The 19087-nt window shown below is 47.5% G+C and overlaps 1 protein-coding gene across 1 annotated transcript; it reads right to left on the bottom strand.

Moving 5' to 3' along the window:
• Positions 1–8989: 8989 nt before the first annotated feature.
• LOC124667289 (peroxidase 1-like) lies at positions 8990–17444 on the bottom strand. Its single transcript, XM_047204594.1, has 4 exons — positions 17226–17444; positions 16133–16439; positions 9621–9757; positions 8990–9560 (listed from the first exon to the last, which is right to left on the bottom strand). Exons 1-4 carry the CDS (start codon positions 17442–17444, stop codon positions 9162–9164), a joined length of 1062 nt encoding a protein of 353 aa, XP_047060550.1. The 3' UTR covers positions 8990–9161.
• Positions 17445–19087: the final 1643 nt, after the last annotated feature.

Here is a 19087-nt window from a genome sequence, read left to right as displayed (position 1 = left end):
TCGACGGAAAAGCCACGGTACGAGAAACCTTCCAGAGCCGCCGCCATCGCGAAGCCAAGATCTGGGGGACAGGAGTCTCTGTTCCGGCACGCCGCCGGGACGGGGAAGTGCCCCCGGAAGGCTCCTCCATCAACACCACCGCCATCTTCATCAACGCTCGCTGTCTCCCATGAGGAGGGAGTAGTTCTCCATCGAGGCTCGGGGCTGTACCGGTAGCTATGTGGTTAATCTCTCTCCTATGTGCTTCAATACAATAATCTCATGAGCTGCCTTACATGATTGAGATTCATATGATAATGCTTGTAATCTAGATGTCATTGTGCTAGTCAAGTGGATTTTACTTATGTGATCTCCGGAGACTCCTTGTCCCACGTGTGTAAAGGTGACAAGTGTGTGCACCGTGTGGGTCTCTTAGGCTATATTTCACAGAATACTTATTCACCGTTATGAATGGCATAGTGAAGTGCTTATTTATATCTCTTTATGATTGCAATGTGTTTTGTATCACAATATATCCGTGTGCTACTCTAGTGATGTTATTAAAGTAGTTTATTCCTCCCTGCACGGTGTAATGGTGACAGTGTGTGCATCGTGTAGTACTTGGCGTAGGCTATGATTGTGATCTCTTTTAGATTATGAAGTTAACTATTGCTATGATGGTATTGATGTGATCTATGCCTCCTTTCGTAGTGTGAAGGTGACAGTGTGCATGCTATGTTAGTACTTGGTTTGGTTATGTTGATCTGTCATGCACTCTAAGGTTATTTAAATATGAACATTGAATATTGTGGAGCTTGTTAACTCCGGTATTGAGGGTTCGTGTAATCCTACACAGTTAGTGGTGTTCATCATCCAACAAGAGGGTGTAGAGTCTAGCATCTATCTATTTATTCTCGTTATGTGATCAATGTTGAGAGTGTCCACTAGTGAAAGTATGATCCCTAGGCCTTGTTCCTAAATACTGCTATCGCTGTTTGTTTACTGTTTTAATGCATCTATACTTCCTGCAATATTACCACCATCAACCACACACCAGTCCTGGACAGCAAAGCATTTTTCTGGTGTCGTTGCTACTGCTCGCATTTATTCATACCACCTGTATTTCACTATCTCTTCGCCGAACTAGTGCACCTATTAGGTGTGTTGGGGACACAAGAGACTTCTTGCTTTGTGGTTGCAGGGTTGCATGAGAGGGATATCTTTGACCTCTTCCTCCCCGAGTTCGATAAACCTTGGGTGATCCACTTAAGGGAAACTTGCTCGCTGTTCTACAAACCTCTCGCTCTTGGAGGCCCAACACTGTCTACAAGAATAGAAGCACCCGTAGACATCAAGCACTTTTCTCGGCGCCGTTGCCGGGGAGGAAAGGTAAAAGGCACTCATACTCCGGTCCCGGGTAAAAGTACTTTTCTCGGTGCCGTTGTGTGTGTGCTCGAAGCTATTTCCTTTAGATCCCGCAATTGCATCTTTTTGTTTCTTGTTTACACTAGTTTGGCATAATGGACAACAATGAGCTTCTTATTCTATTTCCTGATTTAAGACATGGATGGTTTGATGCGAAAATTAAAAAACCCATGGAACATATTAGTATGAACACTTTGAATACCATTGTTGCTAATGATATAGAAAGTTTTAAGCTTGGGGAAGCTCGTTTTGATGAGCATGATCTTTTTAGTCCCCCAAGCATTGAGGAGAAAATTTTCTTTGATGATACTTTGCCTCCTATTTATGATGATTATAATGATAGTGGTCTTTTGGTGCAACCTACTATGGAGAGTGAATTTTATTATGATTATACTATGCCTCCTACACTTGATGAGAATAATAATGATAGCTACTTTGTTGAATTTGCTCCCACTACAACTAATAAAATTGATTATGCTTATGTGGAGAGTAATAATTTTATGCATGAGACTCATGATAAGAATGTTTCATTTGATAGTTATATTGTTGAGTTTGCTCATGATGCTACTGGATATTATTATGAGAGAGGAAAATATGGTTGTAGAAATTTTCATGTTACTAAAACACCTCTCTTTTTGTTGAAAATCTTGAAGCTGCACTTGTTTTATCTTTCTATGCTTGTTGCATTATGCTTCATGAATTTGTTTATTTACAAGATTCCTATGCATAGGAAGCATGTTATACTTAAATGTGTTTTGAATTTGCTTCTTGATGCTCTCTTTTGCTTCAACTACTATTTCTTGCGAGTGCATCATTAAAACTCGCTGAGCCCATCTTAATGGCTATAAAGAAAGAACTTCTTGGGAGATAACCCATGTGTTTATTTTGCTACAGTACCTCTATTTTATATTTGTGTCTTGGAAGTTGGTACTACTGTAGCAACCTCTCCTTATCTTAGTTTTGTGCCTAGTTGTGCCAAGTAAAGTCGTTGATAGTAAGGTTCATACTAGATTTGGATTACTCGCGCAGTAACATGTATTTCTTGTCGTCACGAATCTGGGCCTAATTCTCTGTAGGTAACTCAGAAAATTATGCCAATTTACGTGAGTGATCCTCAGATATGTAAGCAACTTTCATTAAATTTGAGCATTTTCATTTGAGCAAGTCTGGTGCCTCAATAAAATTGGTCTTTACGGATTGTTCTGTTTTGACATATTCTGCCTTTTATTTCGCATTGCCTCTTTTGCTGTGTTGGAGGGATTTCTTTGTTCCATTACCTTCCAGTAGCTTTGGGCAATGTCCAGAAGTGTTAAGAATGATTGTGTCACCTCTGAACATGTGAATTTTTATTATGCACTAACCCTCTAATGAGTTTGTTTCGAGTTTGGTGTGGAGGAAGTTTTCAAGGGTCAAGAGAGGAGGATGATATACTATGATCAAGAAGAGTGAAAGCTCTAAGCTTGGGGATGCCCCGGTGGTTCACCCCTGAATATTTTAAGAAGACTCAAGCGTCTAAGCTTGGGGATGCCCAAGGCATCCCCTTCTTCATCGACAACATTATCAGGTTCCTCCCCTGAAACTATATTTTTATTCCGTCACATCTTATGTACTTTTCTTGGAGCGTCGGTTTGTTTTTGTTTTTTGTTTTGTTTGAATAAAATGGATCCTAGCATTCATTGTGTGGGAGAGAGACACGCTCCGCTGTTGCATATGGACAAATATGTCCTTAGGCTTTACTCATAGTATTCATGGCGAAGGTTGAATCTTCTTCGTTAAAATTGTTATATGGTTGGAATCGGGAAATGCTACTTGTAGTAATTCTAAAATGTCTTGAATAATTTGATACTTGGCAATTGTTGTGCTCATGTTTAAGCTCTTGCATCATATACTTTGCACCCATTAATGAAGAAACACCTAGAGCTTGCTAATTTGGTTTGCATATTTGGTCTCTCTAAAGTGTAGATAATTTCTAGTATTGAGTTTTGAACAACAAGGAAGACGGTGTAGAGTCTTATAATGTTTATAATATGTCTTTTATGTGAGTTTTGCTGCACCGGTTCATCCTTGTGTTTGTTTCAAATAACCTTGCTAGCCTAAACCTTGTATCGAGAGGGAATACTTCTCATGCATCCAAAATCCTTGAGCCAACCACTATGCCATTTGTGTCCACCATACATACCTACTACATGGTGTTTCTCCGCCATTCCAAAGTAAATTGCTTGAGTGCTACCTTTAAAGTTTCCATCATTCGCCTTTGCAATATATAGCTCATGGGACAAATAGCTTAAAAACTATTGTGGTATTGAATATGTACTTACGCACTTTATCTCTTATTAAGTTGCTTGTTGTGCGATAACCATGTTCCTGGGGACGTCATCAACTACTCTTTGTTGAATATCATGTGAGTTGCTATGCATGTCCGTCTTGTCTGAAGTAAGGGAGATCTACCACTTTAATGGTTAGAGCATGCATATTGTTAGAGAAGAACATTGGGCCGCTAACTAAAGCCATGAATCATGGTGGAAGTTTCAGTTTTGGACATATATCCTCAATCTCATATGAGAACACTAATTGTTGCTACATGCTTATGCATTAAAGATGAGTCCATTATCTGTTGTCTATGTTGTCCCGGTATGGATGTCTAAGTTGAGAATAATCAAAAGCGAGAAATCCAAAATGCGAGCTTTCTCCTTAGACCTTTGTGCAGGCGGCATGGAGGTACCCCTTTGTGATACTTGGTTAAAACATGTGTATTGCGATGATCTCGGTAGTCCAAGCTAATTAGGACAAGGTGCGGGTACTATTAGTATACTATGCATGAGGCTTGCAACTTGTAAGATATAATTTACATGATACATATGCTTTATTACTACCGTTGACAAAATTGTTTCATGTTTTCAAAACCAAAGCTCTAGCACAAATATAGCAATCGATGCTTTCCTCTGCGAAGGACATTTCTTTTACTTTTATGTTGAGTCAGTTCACCTATTTCTCTCCACCTCAAGAAGCAAACACTTGTGTGAACTGTGCATTGATTCCTACATGCTTGCATATTGCACTTGTTATATTACTCTATGTTGACAATTATCCATGAGATATACATGTTATAAGTTGAAAGCAACCGCTGAAACTTAATCTTCCTTTGTGTTGCTTCAATACCTTTACTTTAATTTATTGCTTTATGAGTTAACTCTTATGCAAGACTTATTGATGCTTGTCTTTAAGTACTATTCATGAAAAGTCTTTGCTTTATGATTCATTTGTTTACTCATGCCATTACCATTGTTTTGATCGCTGCATTCATTACATATGTTTACAATAGTATGATCAAGGTTATGATGGCATGTCACTCTAGAAATTATCTTTGTTATCGTTTACCTGCTCGGGATGAGCAGGAACTAAGCTTGGGGATGCTGATACGTCTCCGACGTATCGATAATTTCTTATGTTCCATGCCACATTATTGATGATATCTACATGTTTTATGCATACTTTATGTCATTATTATGCGTTTTCCGGAACTAACCTATTGACGAGATGCCGAAGGGCCGGTTCCTGTTTTCTGCTGTTTTTGGTTCCAGAAATCCTAGTAAGGAAATATTCTCGGAATCGGACGAAATCAAGGCCCAGCATCCTATTTTTTCACGAAGCTTCCAGAACACCCGAGAGTCGCCAGAGGGGGCCACAGGCCCACCACACATGACCCTGGCGCGGCCAAGGGGGGGCCGCGCCCCCCTGTTGTGTCGCCACCTCGTCGCCTCTCCGACTCCGCCTCTTTGCCTATAAAAAGGTCCCTGACCTAAAACGTTCGACGGAAAAGCCACGGTACGAGAAACCTTCCGCAGCCGCCGCCATCGCGAAGCCAAGATCCGGGGGACAGGAGTCTCCTGTTCCGGCACGCCGCCGGGACGGGGAAGTGCCCCTGAAGGCTCCTCCATCAACACCACCGCCATCTTCATCAACGCTGCTGTCTCCCATGAGGAGGGAGTAGTTCTCCATCGAGGCTCGGGGCTGTACTCGGTAGCTATGTGGTTAATCTCTCTCCTATGTGCTTCAATACAATAATCTCATGAGCTGCCTTACATGATTGAGATTCATATGATAATGCTTGTAATCTAGATGTCATTGTGCTAGTCAAGTGGATTTTACTTATGTGATCTCCGGAGACTCCTTGTCCCACGTGTGTAAAGGTGACAGAGTGTGTGCACCGTGTGGGTCTCTTAGGCTATATTTCACGTAATACTTATTCACCGTTATGAATGGCATAGTGAAGTGCTTATTTATATCTCTTTATGATTGCAATGTGTTTTGTATCACAATATATCTCGTGTGCTACTCTAGTGATGTTATTAAAGTAGTTTATTCCTCCCGCACGGTGTAATGGTGACAAGTGTGTGCATCGTGTAGTACTTGGCGTAGGCTATGATTGTGATCTCTTTTAGATTATGAAGTTAACTATTGCTATGATGGTATTGATGTGATCTATGCCTCCTTTCGTAGTGTGAAGGTGACGAGTGTGCATGCTATGTTAGTACTTGGTTTGGTTATGTTGATCTGTCATGCACTCTAAGGTTATTTAAATATGAACATTGAATATTGTGGAGCTTGTTAACTCCGGCATTGAGGGTTCGTGTAATCCTACACGATTAGTGGTGTTCATCATCCAACAAGAGGGTGTAGAGTCTAGCATCTATCTATTTATTCTCGTTATGTGATCACTGTTGAGAGTGTCCACTAGTGAAAGTATGATCCCTAGGCCTTGTTCCTAAATATCGCTATCGCTGTTTGTTTACTCGTTTTATCGCATCTATACTTCCTGCAATATTACCACAGTCAACCACACACCAGTCCTGGACAACAAAGCATTTTTCTGGTGCCGTTGCTACTGCTCGCATTTATTCATACCACCTGTATTTCACTATCTCTTCGCCGAACTAGTGCACCTATTAGGTGTGTTGGGGACACAGAGACTTCTTACTTTGTGGTTGCAGGGTTGCATGAGAGGGATATCTTTGACCTCTTCCGCCCTGAGTTCGATAAACCTTGGGTGATCCACTTAAGGGAAACTTGCTGCTGTTCTACAAACCTCTGCTCTTGGAGGCCCAACACTGTCTACAAGAATAGAAGCACCCGTAGACATCAGGTGTCTCTCTATAAAGATAAATAACATGATGGGTAAACAAATTACAGCTGGGAAATTGACAGAATAAATACCATACATGACAATATGATTACTATGAGATTCATTTGGGCATTACAAAAAGACTCATAGACCGTAATCCAACTGCATCTATGACTAATAATCCACCTTCAGGATATCATCCGAACAACTTTGGGTATTAAGTTGCAAGCAAGAGATTATTGCATTAAGTAAAGTGTGTAAAGTAAACAATAGAATTATCCTTGGATAAAGCATTGTTCTTTTCTCCCTAGTAGCAACAACACATCTACAACCTTAGGAGTTACCGTCACTCTCCCAGATTACTAGAGGCATGAACCCACTGTCGAGCATAAATACTCCCTCTTGGAGTCACAAGCACATACTTGGCCAGAGCATCTACTAGAAACGGAGAGCATGCAAGATCACAAATAACATATAAATAGGTCTATACTCAACTCAACCATAGTATTCAATGTTCATCGGATCCCAGCAAACACAGCATGTAGCATTACATAACGATGATCTTGATCATGATAGGAAGCTCACAAGATCTAAACATGAAGCATATGGAGGAGAAGACAATCATCTAGCTACTTCTATGGATAGTCCAAAGATGAAATACTCACACATCACTTTGGAGGCGGGCATGGTGATGATCTCCCTCTCCGGCAGGGTGCCGGGAAGAGTTTCAGAACCCTCCCGAACTAGGGTCGACGATGGCGGTGGCTACGGAACTTTTTGTGGAGGGAGACTCGGGTATTTAGGTTTTTCCCGAGGATGTTAATTTATAGGAAAAAGGGTGAGGTCGGTGGGCGCCCGAGGGGCCCACACCAGCCCTAGGCGCGGCCAGGGGGCCGCGCCTAGGCATGGTGTGGCCGCCCCCTGGCCGCGCCTAGGCATGGTGTGGCCGCCTCCCGGCTCTTCTCCGTCTCCCCTTTGGACTCCGTCTTCGTGACAGCAAAATAGGAACTTTGGCTTTTGTTTCGTCCAATTCCGAGAATATTTCCAGAACAACTTTTCTGAAATACAAAAACAGCAGAAAACAGGAACTGACACTGTCACATCTTATTAATAGGTTAGTTCCAGAAAATGCATAAAATGCCACGAAGTGCAAATAAAACATATAGAAATTTGTGTAAAACAAGAATGGAGCATCAAAAATTATAAATACGTCTGCAACGTATCACGTGTCTTGTTGGTGCAGTGGGATACAAGTAGCTTCTGTAATGATGTGGTCTTGTGTCCATCGTTCGTGGGATGTGCAGAGCTTTGTCCTGTGTAGGGACTTTTTCTGAAATTTCGAACGAAATTCGTATAATATAGAACAAAAAGTTAGGTCAAATTTCAATAAATCCGAGAGATAACACTTTAAGCGGAGCAAATCATGTTTTTAGTATGAACTTTGTTGTAGTGTAGTGATTAATTTCCTGCTAGCTAGTTGTATGATATGTTTTTGAATTTGATTCCTCACCAACACATTATGTTGTCTAAAAATTAACTTGAGCGCCGACTTCAAAACTCGTAAAAAATAGATAAATTTCTGTGTTTTTTTTTGTAAGTTTCTTGAAATATTTGATTCTTTGTCATGTGCAAAATTATATGAAACTTAAGTGTTAAACCATGGTCTTGCGTGCCCTTCTCTTATGCAAAGTAGTTTCCACCTCGATGTGCCTTTCGAATGGAACCCTTACATTCATTGAAAATTTCACGGAGTTAGTGTTGTGGTGAGCTAGAGCCATCGTGTAGACCGAGTTGATGTTTAGGTCTTCCGTGGCGGGCTGCGAAGGAGCTGCTTGGCAAAAGCAAGGTAGAAGATGACCTCAAGTATCTAGCTGCAATTTTTTTTTGTTTATGAGACTGCTCGGTGTATTGGGTTTATTGCTATTCTCTAATTTTCTCTAATTTATGAAAAATTGAACAGAAGAACAAAGAAAAATAGCAGTCCTCCAAAATAAATGTGCACTCAAACTTAAGGGTTATACAAATTCTCCATCGACTAAGAGTCCATCATGATTCGTGCAATCCATTATTTGCAACTTTAGTTGCACATGAGGATGCAACTGAGTACGGTTTGTTTGTTTTATGATTCGTGCTAGACATGAGTTGCAATGAGATTCGATGATGTCACATGAGTGAGAATTGTTCTCTGACTAAAAGTTGTTCACTCCCTAAGCTTATCTGATTTTGACCACTAGTACATGTTATCTAGATTGGTCAAAGTTGAATAGTACTAAGGTTTTTCATGAAGATTATTTCCTTATTTTGTAACTTTATGAAAACATTACTTCCTCCTCCTTAAAATTAGTGATTCAACTTTTTATATATAGATGTAGTGTAAAAGAGAATTGGACGGTGGTAGACTTACATTTTAAAACGGAGGTAGTAGTACTTTGTGATGGGACACAATTAACTAGTAGCAACACGTAACAAGAATTTGTTCTATTCAGATGGATACAATGTAGCCGGCACCAAGTGATACCTACGTGCTTAATTATTAGCCATCGCCAAGGCGCGCACACACATGCGCGATCATACCTAAAAGCGGAAAAAAGCGAACACATGGAAGATGGAACTCGATGGCGGGATGGTTAATCAGCTAGCTCGTGGCGACGACGCCCTCGTCGTCGACGGCGGAGCCCAGCTCGGCCGACGAGCTGGGGTTGACGACGCTGCATTTGAGCCGTACCTGACCGCACCTCCCCGTCTGCACCTCGATGCGGCCCATCTTCACCATGGCCGCCGCGAACCGCTCTTTCCACAAAGTTTCGTTGGCCGCGAAGGTGTTGACCAGCGCGTTGAGGTTCCCGTCGACGCGCAGCTGGTTGTCGGAGAAGAAGAGCCCCATGTTGCGCGGCAGCAGCTTGTAGTAGTTGTTGTCCAGCACGTTGGGCGAGCCCGGGTCCATCGCCGTCGTGATCAGCGTCGTCTGCGTCGTGGTCGACGGGCACAGCGACCGCAGCAGCGCCGCGTACGACGGGCTCAGCCCTGCATCCACCTAATACAGACACATTTATCAGATTGACGCACTTACGCTGAATAGAGTGTCTCACCGGACGGACGGACGTACGATGGGGGTGTTGCCGTTCCATATGCGGTTGACGAAGGAGGCGCAGAAGGAGCGGCCGACGGTGTGGGCGCCGGAGAGGAGGACCATCTCCTCGGCGGTGAGGGTCTTGTTTTTGAAACGGTCGCACTACAGGAATGGCGCGCTGCGCCGACGGCCGTGGCGTACGCCGACGGCCAAATATCGGGGCCGTCGGCGTACTGCCCGGTCAGCCCAGCTGCTCGAAGCGCCCCTCGGCGTACTGCCACCCTCGGCGTATGGCAGGCTATGCCGAGGGTGGCCCTCGGCGTATCGGCGGCCCTCGGCATAGGTTGAGGGTGCGACCCCGTCCCATCGCCCCGCGGCCATGCCCTAACTGAACCTTGACGGCGTGAAGCCTATGCCGAGGGCCACCGTCGGCGTAGCTGAAGCCAATTTCTCCCGCCGAATCCTCCCGCCCCTCCCGCCAAAATGACGTCAGCTGTCTAGCCTATGCCGAGGGGCACCGTCGGCTTAGCATCCATCTTTTTTTTCCTTTTTCCCGCCCATTTCTCCCGCCCAATCTTTCCCGCCAATTTTTCCCGCCATTTTCTCCCGCCAGCTTTTCTCGCCGTTTCAGCCCCCGCCTCCCTATATATACCCATGTGTTCTTCTCCAACAAAACACCACCACCAGCATGGTGTGGTGTTGTTTGTCTAATGTTGTACCCCGGGGTCTTTCGGCTACACACACATGCGCCGACGGCACTTAGGCATGTCCCGGACGTATAGGGCGGAACTCACCGGTGGGGTGAACCGGAGGAAAACCTTAGATAGCATGGATCCATACTTGCCACCACATGACCTAAAACAAAGGAAAAAAGTCCATTGCTAACCCTAACTCTAACCCTAACCCTAACCCTAGGGGTAGATTTGCGGGGTCCCCGCCCCTAGGGTTTCCCTAGATACAAACCACCGGAGCGTCCGAATCGCCGGAAACTCCTCGCTACGGCTCATCCGGGGCCTATTTCATTCCAAACCTATGGTTTCCATGTGCATATGTCCTAAACAAAGCAAAGAAATTAAAAAATCCATTGGTGAACCCTCGCACCAAAAAAGCGATAGGGGTAGATCTGCAAGGTCCCCGGCCTAGGGTTTCCCAAGATACAGATCACCGGAGCGTCGGAATCGCTTGAAAACTTGCATTTGTCCCTAACATATGTGTACAAGTGTGATGTAAGGTTTGTCTAACCTTGCATGTACCCCGCGTTGACGATTTCCGCATACATGGGCCGACACTTGGTAAAATCCAGGATTTGTATGTGGAAACTCCTGCTACGGCTCATCCGGGGCCTATTTCATTCCAAACCTATGGTTTCCATGTGCATATGTCCTAAACAAAGCAAAGTAAATAAAAAAATCCATTGGTAAACCCTCGCACGAAGAAAGCTATAGGGGTAGATCTGCAGGGTCCCCGCCCTAGGGTTTCCCAAGATACAGATCACCGGAGCGTCGGAATCGCTTGAAAACTTGCATTTGTCCCTAACATATGTGTACAAGTGTGATGTAAGGTTTGTCTAACCTTGCATGTACCCCGCGTTGACGATTTCCGCATACATGGGCCGACGGCGGCCCCGTTTTGCGCATTTGGCAAAGCAAACGGAGCCAAAAAATCGAGCGGAGCCGCGTGGCGTCATTTTATGTGTCCTAGTAACCACTGCAAAAGACGGAACTGGGATACGGCAATTATCTTGGAGAACCCTTCACGAACAGGGCTATCTCGTCCGGAGTTCTATGGCTTTTAGGGGAAATGAGTAGGAAACGGCCCGTTTCACCACATAGTTTGTCTGAACGAGGCCATATTTGGCACGTGCGTGGGCCTTAGGATGGGAAGCAAGGCCCCGGTCGCGGATTTCCAATCCGAACCACGGGCGACGGTTTTTCCATTTTCGGGGTGCCGAAGGGCTTTTTTTGTGAAGCAGCTACATGGTGCGCATTTCGGTATCGCGCGGACCTCCGCGCGGCGGTAGGATACCTCCTACGCACCACCTATCACATGCCATATGCGCGCGGAAGCCATCTCGGGAATCCCACCCGCTTCTGCGGTGCCCCGCCGAATCCGCTGGAAACCGTCCGGATTTGAACCGGGCGAGACTTTCCTTCGCTCAATAAATGGAGGGAAAAATGTTTTTAGGTCTAGGACGCGTCATTTTATGTGCTAAATGTTTTCCGTTTCGCGCGTTGGCGGACGGGTGCACGCGCGCGCCCGGTACGGCCATACCGCATGTCCCGGCGGCCCCGTTTTGCGCAGCTTGGCAAAGCAAACGGAGCCAAAAATCGAGCGGAGCCGCGTGGCGTCATTTTATGTGTTCTAGTAACCACTGCAAAAGACGGAACTGGGATACGGCAATTATCTTGGAGAACCCTTCACGAACAGGGCTATCTCGTCCGGAGTTCTATGGCTTTTAGGGGAAATGAGTAGGAAACGGCCCGTTTCACCACATAGTTTGTCGGAACGAGGCCATATTTGGCACGTGCGTGGGCCTTAGGATGGGAAGCAAGGCCCCGGTCGCGGATTTCCAATCCGAACCACGGGCGACGGTTTTCCATTTTCGGGTGCCGGAAGGGCTTTTTTTGTGAAGCAGCCTACATGGTGCGCATTTCGAGTATCGCGCGGGACCTCCGCGCGGCGGTAGGATACCTCCTACGCACCACCTATCACATGCCATATGCGCGCGGAAGCCATCCGGGAATCCCACCCGCTTCTCGCGGTGCCCCGCCGAATCCGCTGGAAACCGTCCGGATTTGAACCGGGGCGACACTTTCCTTCGCTCAATAAATGGAGGGAAAAATGTTTTTAGGTCTAGGACGCGTCATTTTATGTGCTAAATGTTTTCCGTTTCGCGCGTTGGCGGACGGGTGCACGCGCGCGCCCGGTACGGCCATACCGCATGTCCCGGCGGCCCCGTTTTGCGCAGTTGGCAAAGCAAACGGAGCCAAAAAATCGAGCGGTCTTTTATGTGTTTATATTTCAACATGCTTCTTATTTGTTTAGTATCTTTATGCTTAGTATTTTATATTTTTTTCAACATGCTTCTTTATTGTTTAGTATCTTTATGCTTAGTATTTATATATTTTTGAACATGCTTCTTAATTGTTTAGTGTCTTTATGCTTACTATTTATATATTTTTCAACATGCTTCTTAATTGTTTTCTCTTTCTCAATGCAGGTGATTGAACAATATGAGCGGCGGCAAGGAGGACTCGTCGAGCTTGCTTAAGAAGATGCAACAACGCAAGAACAATGTTAGAAGGAGTGAGAGGGAACGCCGTGGCAATCCGCGTTACGAGGACGGCGCGGTAGGAGGAGGAGGACGAGGACGAGGACGGGGACGAGGTGGTGGAGCTGGAGGTGGCTTGGGAGGAGGAGGAGGTGGAGGTGGAGGTGGAGGTGGAGGTGGAGGTGGAGGTGGCTGGGGAGGACCGGACTTTGAGCCACCACCCTCGGCTTCAGGCGACGTTGCTTCCGGGTTCTTTTTGGAGGGGACGTCTAGAGAGGAGGCGGAGACGGAGTCTAGAGCCGAGGAGGACTCTAGCCGCGGGTTTGAGACTCCGGAGGAGGATGGGCGGCCGAAGGCACCGAAGATTCGTGGGGAAGCGAGAGTCCCCGACGAGAGGAAGGAGCCTAAGACCCATGAGGCGAAGACCCTTATTATTCCCGCTGGCCCCGAGTAAGTGTACTAATTTGGCAATTTCGATTTTCATGTACTAATGTTTGATTTTCATGTGCTAATGTTTGATTTTCATGTGCAGCAATTGGACATTTCCTCCGGGGTCAAGGGGCGCCCGCCTAGCGAGCATGATTGGAGCTTTGCTTAGGAAGTTCTCGGCCGGGCAAGTACTATCCCCTCGGCACTCGTCCCAGCTGGCGAGAAGAAGCTAGCCACTACTTGGAAGGACTACGAGAGTGCCCCCGGCGTAGGCTTCCCGACGGCTCGCTGAGGCCGTGATGAGAAAGTTTTGGGTAAGACATATTTTCTCGAGCTTCGTTCATATTTGATGACCCTAATGTTCTAACTCATGAATCTCACAATTGTTTTTTGCATGATTGAAGTGTTTTTATCGTGTGGCGCCCGAGGTTGAGGAGACGGCCGCGAACAGGACTTTGCGGGCGACTTGTGAGAGGTTGACACCGCAGTGTGGTACAACCAAAGGATCACGTCCGCGGGTCACTTCGGGCGTATAGAGGCGAGAGGGTCCATAAGCCGGACATTGTCGGTAAGAATGCTAAGGCCGAGTACGAGATGACGGCGGAGGACTACATGTCGGTGAGTAAAATGTCAATGAGATTCTACATTGCTACTAAGTTGTGATTGCATTAGATTGAGTTGAGTATTGCATTTTCAGGTTATCCCCGATTGGGCCGAGCCGCATGCCGAGGCATGGGAGGAGATGGTTAGGACGAGGTGGCTCAAGATGGACGAGGACTTTGCAGCCGTGGCGAGGCGGAACGCGGAGAACCGAGGCGACGGTGGCACACACCGTGGGGGAAACCTCAGCCTACGAGCGCTACAAGGGGAAGACGGTATGTATACATTTTATTTTCCGTCAGGTTCAAAGTTGGTACTCACAACATTTCCTTTCGCGATGCGAGAGGGCCGCGTTAGGACCCGAGGAGGAGATGTCCGACCTCGAGATATACAACAAGATGCGGCTTAAGAAGCCCGATCTCTCGCAGCCTCGGCCCTCGCTCCCCGAGTACTTCGGCACCTACGCCGAGGACGCCGAGAACTACTCGCGCGATGGTGAGGCATCGTCACCCGGAGGTGGATGACCCCATGAGCGTGGAGGTCGACGAGGAGTCGTTGGTCCCGTCGTCCGGAGGGTTGCCGCATGGCCGTCTCGCCATGATGAACAAGGCCGTGAAGCATAAGCTCACCACGACCTTCACGCGTCTCAAGGCGGGCCTCACCAAGGACAGCCCCCTCTCCCGCCTCGTCGCCGGGCTCGGCAACCCGCATACGACGTATGTTTCTCTCATTTCCATCCTCTTTCCGACTTTCGTTCATACATTGCTAAGTGCTAACGAGACATGAATTTGTGAAATTGTAGCTCGACTTCGAGGCGGCCTACGTGGCCGCTCATCAAGAATATCGAGTGGCCTTCAACCAACACCAGCAGGCAGTTCATGGAGTACATGGCATATATACATGTAAGTTCCAACCTTTGTTTTCGCAAATGATGACAAGTCCCACTTTCCCCTAGTTTGATGCTTCATTTCCGCAAAGACCGACATGTAAACTATCTTGCAGGCGTCGTTTGTGGGCAATCAAACTGGACAGACAGCGGATTTAGGGCCGATGCCTCCCTTTCCGGGGCCGGCGCCAAACATGCCATCGAAGGAAAATTTCGCTGCGGAGTACTATGGGAGAACAACGGTAAGTTCTTCGCCAAACCGAATACTACGGCTTTCCTTTGCCTCGCAAATTGCTAACATCTCGGGAACATGTCCGTAGGGAACGGGATGTTCCGGAAACCAGGGTGGTGGGAGGGACATGACACCGGTTCATCATGGTGGTCCTTCTCCCGGTGCTACACCCGGTACTTCTCCCGGTACTTCTCCCGGTCCTTCTCCCGGTGGTTCTTCCGCAGCTTCTACCGGAAGGAATCGGCCCGGGCCGGTGTTTAGCGGCGACGAGCTCCTCTAGTTGTCGCATTGTATCTCTTATCGACACTATGGCACCATGCATGTATGCACACTATGGCACTATGTATGCATCCCATGTCACTATGACACTATGTATGCAACCTATGGTACTATGACACTATGTATGCACTTGATGTTATATGTATTTGCACTTCATGCCTATGAATTTCATGTGAATTATATGTGCTTGTGTATCCTGTCAAATCTGGAAAACGCGCGAAACAGCAAAAAACGAAAAAATGAACCAAATTGCACCCGCTACGCCGACGGGTCTACCCTCGGGGTAGCTCCCAGGATCCACCAGGGCGCGCCACGCGTCCAGAAATGGACCAAATTGCAACCCCTACCCCGACGGTGAGGCCCTCGGCGTAGCGCCCGCCGCCCAGGGAAGCCCAGGCCGCGCCACGTGTGCAGGTACCCCGACGGGGAGGCCCTCGGCGTACCGTTGCCAGGGAAGCCCAGGTCCTGCCACGTGTGGGCGTATGCCGACGGGGCGCCCCTCGGCGTAGCGTCGCCCAGGGAAGCCCATGTCCTGCCACGTGTGGGCGTATGCCGACGGGGCGCCGCTCGGCGTAGCCGTAACGGCCGTCACCTTGACGGTGCCTGTTAGCGCGCTGCGCCGACGGCCCGTACGCCGACGGGTGGGGCCTGCCGTCGGCCCTCTCCGTCTACGCCGACGGGCGGCGCTACGCCGAGGGCCACGTGGCCTCCGCCGAGGCCCACCTTCCCCGAGGAGCTACGCCGAGGGTCCCCGTCGGCGTATCGTACGCCGAGGGCAAGTCTGTCCTACGCCGAGGGCCGTAGGCCGTCGGCATATTGCCGGATTCCTGTAGTGTCGATGAGCTGCTGCGCAGTGAATGTGGGAGGGGGCAGGTTGTCCAGGGCATCCTGCTCCTTGGAGATGGAGCCGTCGCGGCGGCCGGCAGGGACAGGGTAGAAGACGTTGCCGGTGAGGGTGATGCTGTCGCGCGCCGCGAAGGCGAGGATGTCGGCGCAGGAGACGGTTCTGGGACAGCTCTGCTCGAGGGAGGCCTTGGCGGCGTCGATCACGTTGAACCCGCGGAGACTCGGGTTGTTGGGAATTGCGTCCCGCTCCGTCTTGCCGCCGCCGGGGTTGGTGGACAGCAGGACGGAGGCATCGCAGCCCTGCATGCGCTCGGAAATTAAAAATGCAAAGTTCATGTATTCTCATAGAAATCACTAGGACGAACAGATGAAATCAACGGAGTAGCTAGTTTTCTGTCAGTATTACGGGATTCATGCGAATCTTGTGTTTCAATTGTAATTTCAGAACTTTGGTTAATGTACAGTATGAATGCTTCCTAGTTCCTACTTTCAGTTGGATATCTAGTACGAGTACCTTTGAATGTCGACTCTCTAAAAAAAAGAATTTGACAGTGCTCCTAATTAATACACAGGGGTTACAGCAAAAGATACATAGTTCTGAAATTCGTCTGATGAAAGGTTCCGCGAGCAGGGGGATATGATATGCATGGTACTTTGAAAGGTTGCAGCAAAAGATACAAAGGGGTTACAGCAAAATATACAATGTAACTGCGATTCGTCTGATGAAAGGTTTCGCAAGCATGGGGATATGCGTTGCCTCCGGACAAAGAAATGATCAGCAGGCCAGCATATATACCGCTGCTATTTCTAGCTTGAGTTTTTCTGCTTTCTCTTTACCTCGAGAGGGAGCTCTTTTACCTTTCTCCGTTTGCTTTACTACTCTCGATTCTGAGACTGATAAACCAGCGAGCGATGGATCTAGTAGGGAATCTACATACAGATCATCATGTTCTAATGGCTTGAACGATAATTACTTCCAGTATATCACATAATTTTGACAGATTTCAGATCTTCTACATGTCCATGCATTTCAGAAGTAGTACTAGTATGCATGGAATGGAACTGATTGTGTAGGTATGCACGTACCCTGACGAAGCAGTCATGAAAATGCAGACGGATGAGGCCCGCGGCGACGCCGGCGTCCTTGGCGAAGGCCGTCGCGACGGCCTGCCGGACAAGCGTCTCAGCGTTGGGGCAGGTCCTCTGGTAGAACCCGACCTGGAGCTGTGCCATGGCCAGCACCGGCAACAGGCACATGGCGCACACCACGGCGAGGGCTAGACCCGGCGTGCCTTGTGTAGCCATATCGACGTCGAACGAATCTAAACTGGATTTAGCTAATAACTGTGTGCGAGCTCACACACACACACACACATATATATACACGCCCGGGGGTCGAGGTTATATAGATGGAGCATGGAGGGCCATCGGCACTTTGGCACATTTGGACCATGAGGCTAAAGATGAAAATTCCTTTGGAAAAGAGCGTGCAGATCTAGGGGAGGGGACAGAGGCAAGACAAGTCGAATAGCCGATCTGCTTTTATCATAGCCGCGGCCTTACCCCACCACCCTAGAACACATTTTTTTTTTTTTGAGCTCCAATAAACACTCTTATAACACGAGTGTTATCGGGATACAAATACCATCCGGGGGCTCCAACAGCCAAACATGGCGCCCCTCCTCCAAGAGGACACTATACCTAGCGATCGTATGTGCCTCCTTGTTCGTTTTTCGTCGCTCGTGCGCAAACGACAAATCCTCGAAGTCTCCTTCCGTCTCCTTGATTTCGCGGACAACATGAGCATAAAGCCCCATTGTTCCCCGTCTCAGACTTGCAATTACGTTGCTGCAATCACTCGCAATTGTCACCCTCCTTGCTCCGATGTCTAGAGCCAAAGCAATTCCCTCCCCGCAAGCCGTGGCCTCAAGGGTCTCCGGTCGGTCTTCCCAGTGGAAAACAACAGCCGAAGCGCCCATATATCTTCCTTCATCATCACGCGCAATAGCAGCGACCGCCCCACCGCCCAATGTCTTCCTCACCGCAGACATCCACATTAATCTTCATCGCTCCATGGGGAGGTGGGATCCACGTCCGAGGCCGTGTGACTTGCACCGTTCGCCTCTCCGCCGGCCTCGCCTCTGCATGGCCGAGGTCCTTCGAGAAAATTCTCCACAAAACAAGTGCACAGATAACGGGCTCTGGAACACCTGCTCGTGAATAGCCTTCCGTCGTGCATGCCAAATAGCCCACAGGGTAACAAAAACCCTAGTTTGATTCTCATGACTTAGGGTGGCCATCATGGACGCCAGCCAGACCCTAGCCTCACCTTCTTCCGCTTGCATGTGTTCTATGACTTCTTCATCGACTAAAGCCCACACGCATCGTGACATCGTACAATCAATCAAAGCGTGCCGCCAAGAATCTTGAGCTCCACACAATTGACACCTGTCATTATCCGTCATCTTCCTTCTAAGCCGTACCTCGTTCGTAGGCAAAGATTGCTTCGCGAGCCTCCAAAGAAACACCTTGACCTTTGATGGTACTTTCGTTCGCCATAGGTCGGCCCATTGCTTCTCCGTTTTAGTCGTATCCGAGGTAGCGGATCGGCCATCCAGCCATGCCTCTCGTCGCTCCATGGATTAAAGAAGAAACGCGATACACAAACTGCTTTTGCAAATTTCTCATCAAAAGCATAACCTTATCGCGTGCAATTATTCCATCAAACATGCATGTATGTAGAACACTTTATTAACGATATCATACATCATCGCCACATTTTGGAAGGCGTGCTAGTTCTCCATGAAACAATCCATGAAATTCATAGGAGGAAAATGTTTTATGTTCATCTAAAATTTAATTTCGAAGAAATGTATGATCAAGTCCAATGGCCCTTGCTACAATAAGTGTTGTGGATGAAGCGTTTCCGCCCAAAATAGTGGGTATCA

This window comes from Lolium rigidum, chromosome 6, assembly GCF_022539505.1.
Source record: "Lolium rigidum isolate FL_2022 chromosome 6, APGP_CSIRO_Lrig_0.1, whole genome shotgun sequence".
In the NCBI taxonomy this organism is placed as follows: domain Eukaryota; kingdom Viridiplantae; phylum Streptophyta; class Magnoliopsida; order Poales; family Poaceae; genus Lolium; species Lolium rigidum.
The sequence above is the reverse complement of the archived record's forward strand: the minus strand, read 5'-3'. Positions and strand labels throughout refer to the sequence as shown.

Excerpts from the sequence above, each read along its gene's own strand:
- LOC124667289 (XM_047204594.1), bottom strand. The coding sequence starts at position 17,444 with ATGGCTACACAAGGCACGCCGGGTCTAGCCCTCGCCGTGGTGTGCGCC. Across the intron at positions 9,758-16,132 it reads ATTCACTGCGCAGCAGCTCA|GCGACCGTTTCAAAAACAAG; the intron begins TCGACACTACAG and ends CATTCCTGTAGT. Across the intron at positions 9,561-9,620 it reads CCCCCATCGTACGTCCGTCC|GTGGATGCAGGGCTGAGCCC; the intron begins GTCCGGTGAGAC and ends TGTCTGTATTAG.